This window comes from Lycorma delicatula, chromosome 13, assembly GCF_047948215.1.
Source record: "Lycorma delicatula isolate Av1 chromosome 13, ASM4794821v1, whole genome shotgun sequence".
Lineage (NCBI taxonomy): Eukaryota > Metazoa > Arthropoda > Insecta > Hemiptera > Fulgoridae > Lycorma > Lycorma delicatula.
Window position 1 is genome coordinate 49,040,254 of NC_134467.1, and position 9,452 is coordinate 49,049,705.

General features: G+C 27.2%; 1 protein-coding gene across 5 annotated transcripts in view; it reads left to right on the forward strand.

Moving 5' to 3' along the window:
* Positions 1–8,353, forward strand: part of LOC142334101 (uncharacterized) — a 62,704-nt gene extending 54,351 nt beyond the window's left edge. For 3 of the 5 annotated variants that reach the window (XM_075381799.1, XM_075381798.1, XM_075381800.1), the window contains one exon: positions 6,449–8,349. In XM_075381799.1, the coding sequence (XP_075237914.1) occupies positions 6,449–6,553 (105 nt within the window). In that variant the 3' untranslated portion in view covers positions 6,554–8,349. Of the gene's footprint in view, positions 1–1,850; positions 1,922–6,448 lie in introns of all 5 variants that reach the window. The other 2 variants (XM_075381802.1, XM_075381797.1) reach the window with 2 other exon arrangements.
* Positions 8,354–9,452: the final 1,099 nt, after the last annotated feature.

Genomic DNA, 9,452 nt, shown 5'->3' on the forward strand with positions numbered 1-9,452 from the left:
TGTGGGAAATGTGTGATTACAAATATGGTGTGGGCATGGATTTTTACATTACCATTTCGTTAATTTGCAACTTGCGTTTTAAATTCTCATCTCCAAGTCTATTATTTTCTATATATTACAACTTTGAATGCAGCTAAATATTATCGTTTTGATATGAAAGTCTTTGATGAAATAATCTTTCATATCACATTTATCATAAAACTCTTTTGATAGCCATGAAGCAATATCGAGTAATAATAATATTTTATAAACATACGTGTACCAGTAGTAATTGTGTTTTATTTTATTATCACCCGTAATCTCATAAAAAGCCGATCCAGGATTCATTTAATTCTTTAGATTGTTTTTTTTTGTAACAAATTATCAAACTGTTTCCCTTCATCATGATATAACTTTGTCGCATTAAAAAAAGGGCCGATGAGATTTAATGTAATAATAGTTCTTTAGATTGACTCACCTTAACATTCTTCTTTTACTGTTGCTGTGATTTGCAACTTATTAAACGTTTTTTTCATATAACATCTAACTTTTATATGTACCAGAAATTAGTAAATCTAATTGATTTTTATTACATTTTAGACTAACTTCATATATAGTGTTTGACTCATCGGAATTCTGAGTAGCCAAAAATAATAATAATTTATCTAAAAATAATAATATATTAAATCATCTAATTCTTGTTTTAAACTATCAATGTCGATTGCTGTATCAAAATGATTGCCTTTCCTTTTAAATTTAAGATCATGGCATGCATAATTGAAAAATTTAATACTGTTTGGCTCTTTTACTTTTCGATATAGGATTTCATAATCGGGATCTTTTTTTTAATTTAAAAGAATCATAGAATAATATACGAATCGTCTGGTTGTATCTATAATTACAATACAATTATCTTCATTATCGTGTGTAAATGGTACTGCCATAGTTTTATGTCTCTGCTTTATTGTTTAATCTATCATTTTCAAACATATGATTTGAATATTCATGCACAGTTGTTTTCTTTTTCGATTTGATGTAATCAATCCTCGATATTTTCAAGTTCTTTTAATTTTGCTTGTAACCGAGTGTTACACTCAGATATATGCATCTTGATATAACTTAAAATTTTTGATGAAAAAATCTATTAAATTTTATTACATTTAATATAAAACTTGGGGATATCCAGGAAGCTATTGATAGTATTAAATTATCACAAACCTTTTATGACATTCATAAGACATTCTCTTATTACATTCCTCTTATGATTTCACAGTTTGACCAGTGACTTTAGACATTTCCACAGCAGCCGGAATTCCGGCTGAGATCAGTGTTGTAGTTGATATATGCAACAAATATTTATTACCATTCATTGTTTAATATGAACTATTTTATTGTAATTTCAACTGTATGTAAAACATAAATTATTTATAAACCTCATTTATAGTTCAAAAATGATTTTGTAATTTACTTATTACAACAGTAATTATAGGTACTTAGTATTAACACCACCACAGCTATAGCTTTATTTAAAAACAAAGTAGTCAATCGGATTTCGGTGGAAAATGGGCCGAAATTAGAGTTTAATATAAATAAATATTTATTTTATAAATATAATTTAATCAAACTTAATCTACGCTCGCTAACCTTGACTAATTAACATCGTAATTTTTTGAGTATTTATTTAATAAATTCAGTAATTATTGCAATTTGATTATTTAAATAATAAATAATTGTAATTACTGAATTTATTAAAAAAATTAGGGTGTTAATTAAGTCAAGGTTAGCGAGCGTAGGTTAAGTTTGGTTAAATTATATTTATAAAATAAATAAATATAAATAACCATTTATATTCTGTTTTGAATCTGTTTCAGCCCATTTTCCACCGAAATCTGATTGACTACTTTGTTTTTAAATAAAGCTATAGCTGCGGTGGCGTTAATACGTGAGTACCATAATTATATATTAAAATGATCTCATGTTTACAGATTGCAGATATTTTAGAAAAATATGATGATTCTACATACAATATATCTGAATATCTTACATTGTTATATTCAAAATTACATGAAACTGTAAATGTTATTGATTATAAACTTAAATGTAAAAATAAAACTAAATATAAATTATATTGAACATGGAAAAATTGTCCAAGTTTACTATACATAATTTTCAATATAAAAACACAGCGTCAAATATATTGCATAATATTGCTTTTGAATTGGTATATCGGAAAGAAAATTTAGAAAACGAAAGAAATCCTCTTTTAAAAAGAAGTTTATGTTTAATGTAAATCAAAATGATTATGTGTATGAAATGGTAGTTGAATTATATAAAAATTTAAAACCTATAATAAACTTTTTTATAATAAATATTCTTTATATATTAGATTATAAACAATTATATTCATATATCCAAATTTGTATAAAGAAATTTACAGTTCTAACCATATAATGCACCTACATAAACTATCAAGTTTTGTATATAACCAGTTTCTGATTGAATTAGCATACGTCTTAATGCCAAAGGGTACCGTTTTTATTTTACTAAACTAGTTCAGCCTACCTTTCCAGTAAACTTTAATCAATCGCTAAATTTTTTCATGTGTATATACTTCTCTGAATCTGTTAACAAGATAACAGGTTTTATTTTTTGGAGATGGTTAAGTATTATTATCATCAGTAAGGTGGAGGAAATGTGACAGAAGTTTGGCTCTTATGGGATAATTTTTTTTCAAATCCAAGAGTTGTAAAAAGGGATTTGTGTCATAAATTTGAATTTTTGGCTTCCAAACAATTGCTGATAGCTTATATACAGCTGCAAATAAAAGCATCTTATAATTATCAGTCTTTTTCCACAGGTGAAACCTCAAAAACCGGTTTAGTATTTTTTTTTTAAAGAAATTTTTGACATGAAGATTAGTCTGCTTCATAGAATATCAACTAATTTATTCGTAAAAAATCTAAATAATGAATACATTGAATAATATATTGTTAGGGTCATCAATTGGAAAGTTTATTCCTGGAGTTCCAGTAAATATTTGAGCATTACAAAGCTTTGTGGTAACATCGTATGTCAACCATTCTAAACCCAATGTTTTGTCTCTTTTTTTTGGCAACAGATATTCAAGGTCTTTTACTTATTTGAACAGGAGGCTGTAAATCCTGTCCCTTATCATGCTCATTATCGGTAATATCCCCAAGAAAAAGAGCAACTAACATCAGCCATGTACACAGAACCCTTCTTTAGTTATACTCGTTGCAATGCCAGTAGAGCCTGTCAAACTTTCTGGAGAAATCACGTTGTGGAATCGTCTTCAACTATTCGGTACAAGCCCTTCGGGTGGCTGGAATTTCATAGACAAAGCAGACATCCTATCGTCATCGAAATTTACAATGCAATCGCTGAGTTGAACCATCACGACACACAAGTGAGTTTCTGTTGGATCTCTAGCCATGAGGGGATTCTGGGTAATGAATGTGCAGATTCCGCTGCTATAAAGACGCATTTAGTCAACCCTCTTTCACTACTATTGTTACTACATCCTAATTTATTAACTGTGTAAAACTCACACTTTGCGCAAAGCGGCTAGATGACTGGATTGCTACAGTAGACAAGTGTGAGGGCAAAATGTTGTTTTTAAACTTCAGTGATATCTGAAATACATGTATTTTAACTTGTCGATAAGTTGTTTAAGTTTAACTTGTTCTCATTTTAATAAACTCTGGGTAATCGGTTGTTAATTGTATTCACTTGTCATATTTGAATATTTATCAGATCAGTAATTAAAACTTGACCTGATACAGATTAAAGACAGTTGTGACATAATTTTATTAATGAAATGAAATTAATTATGTATTTACATTAGGAAAAGTTAACTATCATATTTACCATATTATTACAAAAGATATTTGAAGTTAGTGCCCTGCAGAGCTAATGCAGCAACGCTAAAGTAATCATACTGAGAAACACCTGATGCAAAATGTTATCAGTGTAAACGTTCGTTTTTAGTTATCGATAGTGCAATTTCAAAAGTATGATAGTGTAGAAGGTTTTATATTTGTATAGTATTATAATGTTATAAAAAGTATATATTCAAAAATAGTAATTTAAAAGTTTTTTTAACTTCTGCATAAAATTCCCATATTCTTGTAAGGTAAAAGGATTAATCTATTTTTTTCTCAATGAATATGTTTAATTTACAACTTCACCCACCTTGGGGGCGAAGAAATAATGAATATTTTTAATATCTTAATCTTCAAAGGAGTTAGGGCCTCTGTTGATGGATTAAAACCTTCTCTGAGATAACCTTCCTGCAAATTTAAAAGTAATTGGTCAGTTGGTTCTCTGGTTCTTGCATGATGCATTAACAAACAGACAATAATATATATATATATATATATATATATTATTTTTTATTTATTTAATCAACCAAAGTACAGAATAAATAAAGTAGGATGACTTAACTTATTATACTACAGCTGCATTATATATTCATCTCAAATTACATTACAAACTTCGTAAAATATAACATATCATGCATTTATTTATTTTATTTAAAATTTAAAACCTTTAATCTTTTTTTTAAACTTATTCAGTTAAATTAAAAATTAAAGAAAGTAGTAATTAGTAAAGTAGTTGGTGAAGTAAGTTCAGTTAAATGGACAACATGCATAATTAATTGCTTTACTTAAAATTATTTTTTTAATTTTAATTTGATTTTATGCCTTGATGTCATATTTTTAGATATGTTAAAATGTTTAAATGTTAATTTTAATTTTTCATATTTTAAATTTTGTTTAATTTTTAATTTAACCGAATAAGTTTAAAATAAAAATAAAAGGATTAAAGGTTTTAAATTTGAAATAAAATAAATAAATGCATGATATGTTATTATATTTTACGAAGTTTGTAATATAATTTGAGGTGAATATTTGCATATATAGTGGAATAAGGTAAGTTATTCTACTTTATTTATTCTGTACTTTGGTTAATCTAATAAAATAAATATATTTACATATAGTGCAGAGGAGTATAATTCTTAAAAGAATTGTTTAAAACAAAAAATTTATATATATATACATTTCTAAATAATTGTGTTCTGTTAGATTTTGAGTGTACTTTGTGCATGCAAAAGTTAGCCTTTAACCTTCTAACAAATACCCCATTTGAAAATCAAATGATTGTTTGCAGACATATTATAAGAACACAACTCTGCCCTCCCAAAACAGTACCTCAGGGACATCCCATTTGTTACCAGTTGATGGTAATGATTGGTCTAGCCTCCCACGAGGTGCGCTCATATATCTCACCACTCTAGCCTCACACGCAGTCCCCACGGAAAGCCCATTATTATTGTTAAACAGAAATTTTTTAAATTTATTTAATATTATTCTTATTATTTTTGTAATATTATTTAGTTGAATGATACGAATAATTCAGTTCAAACCTAACTCACACAGTGATAGAAACTCACAGTTTAATTAAATTCAAACTCTAATTCAATTCATTAGAGTTTGTGTTTCAACCGGCAAATCATATACTTATATACTCATATATATATATATTTTTTTTTTTTTTTTGAGATTGGTATAATATCTAAAATCTTCTTAGTTATGCTGAGAAATGTGGGTAAAAATCTGGTTTCATTGATCGAGTAGTTTTTTTTGTGTATCTCGAACAAACAAAAACCCTCTTCCTTTTTATATAATAGTATATAATAAGAATATACTTTGTTCTTAAATAATTTTTGATAATAAGTAGATCCATATTGTTTTTGAAACCTATGGAAGTTTTTCTTATTAAAAATTGTGATAATGAGTTCACTAGAGAACCGCTTTGAAAATTACATATTTTTATGAATATTTTTGGTATGTACCAAAAATATTATAGTCATGTGACTAAAAATATTGAATAGTCATGACTATCAATATTTTGATAGTCATGTGACTATCAACAATATTATTTATTAATACATAGTTGCAATTCCTAAGCAAAGATTTCTATATCATGATCAATATCAAATCTCAGTCAGGTGAGATATTTTTCATATCCTGTAAAATTCCGTTTCTATGTTTCACACATGAGCTTCATGCTTATGTGGCGATATAAAAAATAATTATTATTTACGATCAAACTCTCATTAAGTAATTGGTGTATATTACAAAATGAGTTTTTTTATAATTTGGTAAGTATTTATGAGAAATAAGATAGAATTCAAAATCTTAGATAACGTTATCTGTGATGATGTTTGTGATAAATGAAAAATTTCACCATAAGCAATATTTACACTAATGTCAGTAAGATGAGTAGCAGCATTTTTTGATAACGTTTAGCGAAACTTGGCATATTAAAGTCACCGAATAATAATAGTAAGCAAATTAGATATACAATTTATTTTTATTTAATAAATTTTACAAAAAATCATAAACATATTTACTTTATAACATTCATGTTTTGCTTTTTATTACAGCAAGTAAATTTACTACAACTGGAAGAGAAAGTGCTTGATATTAGTAATGGTGATATTGAAAAAGATCCGTTAGCAATTGAAGAGACTGACTTAGTTAAATCATAAAATTGAAAAGATGAAAATAAAGTGGTAAGGGTATTAGATTTTACATAGAGTGGAACACCAATTATTCAGATGGACCTTTGCAAGACCAAATTTGGATAATTGTAAAGGACAATTTAAAAAAGTTTCATCATATATACTGCAGATATCATTTTAATGTTTAATAGGTAAGACACTAAGTAAAAAAAATAAAAAAGTAAATGTATTTCCGTAAAATTAAGAAGAAATTTGGAACATATGTACAATGTAAGAAAAAAGAGATATAGTAATACGGTACAATGTGTAGAAATTTGCTTTTATAATTATTTTTACAGAGGCTGGTATCTATGTTTTTGCTAAATGAATACAAAAACGTCAATTGAAAAACTCAGTAAAATAATTATCAATAAAAATAATTTACATTGAAGCAAAGATTTATTTTTTCAAATAATGTATTGTTTTTTTTTTTAAAATTGCCTAGTTTGGATTTAAGTAGTCCAGTTAGTTGAACATCTGGAAAATTGGCATCTTACTGTATTTTTCATTGTTATTACTTTATTTGTAAATTGTAAATTTTGGATTACATGCAGTTCATTTCTTAACTCATATATATACACATATATAAAAAATGTTTTTGGGTCCATGCCCATCTTTAATGATATTTTTTATTTAATAAATTCTTCTTTGTTTACATTTACACATTAATTTTAAGCTTTTTACATTTCATTTTTTTAAAATTGTTTGTTAATAAAATTAAAATATTTTAAAACTTTCAGAACAAATATTTTGTTCAGTCAAGAGAATGAAAACGTATTCCAATCTTATGATTAAAATTGATGTATGTATATATACACATTAATCAATTATATAATATATAAATATATTTATTTATTTATTTATTATCACATTTGGGTGTAACATTTAAGATCAGACTTTCTAAATTTTCTTCAAAGTAACTTTTACAAAAGTCAGATTGAGCCTCCACAGATTGTTCCACATATAGCTGTTGGCTATATGTGGAACAAACATGAGAAAATTGTCTGGTGAACTGAATCTAAACAAACTTCATAGCTTCATTTATCATCAAATCACACCTCACTAGATCACATCTAGAGTTGTAACTCAGGACCTAGTCTCACTACAGGTGAATGAGTTGTCTATATATATATATATATATACCATCATTTGTATGTTTACATAACTAATTTATCTCCTTGTTTTTTTTTCTTCAAAACATCCAATATTTAAATCCAGTAATTAAAATTGTAATTAGCTGCTATAATTTTGTTGAGCTCATGAACTAAGTATTGCATTTTCAAGGTTTCTCTTTACTGTATCTACTAGATTTATTACTATAGTTAAATTAATGTTTTTACTAACAACAAGGTCTTAAAAACCTTTGCTGCTGAAACTAAAATAAATTTGTAAAATAACATTAATACTTTTTTATTTTAAATGAATCAACAAAACTATATTTCTTTTAAAAATGTATAATGCTTGTATTGTATTGAATTTTGTATTATATATTTTAATGTATTTTGTTATTAAATAAATTAATAAATAAAGGTGACAGAAAAGTTAAATATTATTTGTTTATTGCTGACAAAATATACCTACATTTGTTATTCTCAATTGTGATATAACTTATATACATCACACTCTTTTTGAACTAGCATGAATAAGCTTGGTTCACTGCAAAATGACACACCAATTAGGTTGCTAATGGCAGCTTTAGAATATTATGGGCAGATGTAATTTTATGTATATGCATATTATTATAAATGTAATTATGTAAAATGTATAAATAATAATTTACTAATCGAATGTTAAGTGTATAAGTGCCCCTGATTTTAATATATATATATATATTTTAATTCTCTGATTGTTTTTTGTTTTTTAACATTATATGAGCTTCAGTAAGAAATATAATTTGTGTACATCAAAAATGAATTTAAATGTCAGGAAAAGATGTTTGAAAGTGTATGTTTGGAGTGTCGCTTTATATGGAAGTGAAACTTGGACAATCGGAGTATCTGAGAAGAAAAGATTAGAAGCTTTTGAAATGTGGTGCTATAGGAGAATGTTAAAAATCAGATGGGTGGATAAAGTGACAAATGAAGAGGTATTGCGGCAAATAGATGAAGAAAGTAGCATTTGGAAAAATATAGTTAAAAGAAGAGACAGACTTATAGGCCACATACTAAGGCATCCTGGAATAGTCGCTTTAATATTGGAAGGACAGGTAGAAGGGAATAATTGTGTAGGCAGGCCACGTTTGGAGTATGTAAAACAAATTGTTGGGGATGTAGGATGTAGAGGGTATACTGAAATGAAACGACTAGCACTAGATAGGGAATCTTGGAGAGCTGCATCAAACCAGTCAAATGACTGAAGACAAAAAAAAGGTCGTAAAAAAAGGAAGTTAAAAATAAGCCAGACATAAGCTGCGTAACCCACTGAGTGGTGAACGCGTCTTTCCAAATCAGTTGAGTTGGAAGTCGAGAGTTCCTGTGTTCAAGTCCTTGTAAAGTCAGTTATTTTTACATGAATTTGAATACTAGATCGTGGATACCGGTGTTCTTTGGTGGTTGGGTTTCAATTAACCATACATCTCAGTAATGGCCGAACTGAGACTGTACAAGACTACACTTCATTTACACTCATATGAGTGTAAATATCCTCATTCATTCTCTGACGTATTATCTGAAAGGTAATTACTGGAGGCTAAACAGGAACAAGAAAGAAGACATAAGCTATACTCGCTAACCTCGTGTTAAATACACAAATTATATATGATATTCTCTAACACTCTGGAGGCGATTAATCAAATTCACCGCATTCAGTATGCACTGATGGTAGAAGTTGAATAAAGATATTTAAAAAAAATTGAGCATTTTTGAACATTATCGTTCATCAATGCACT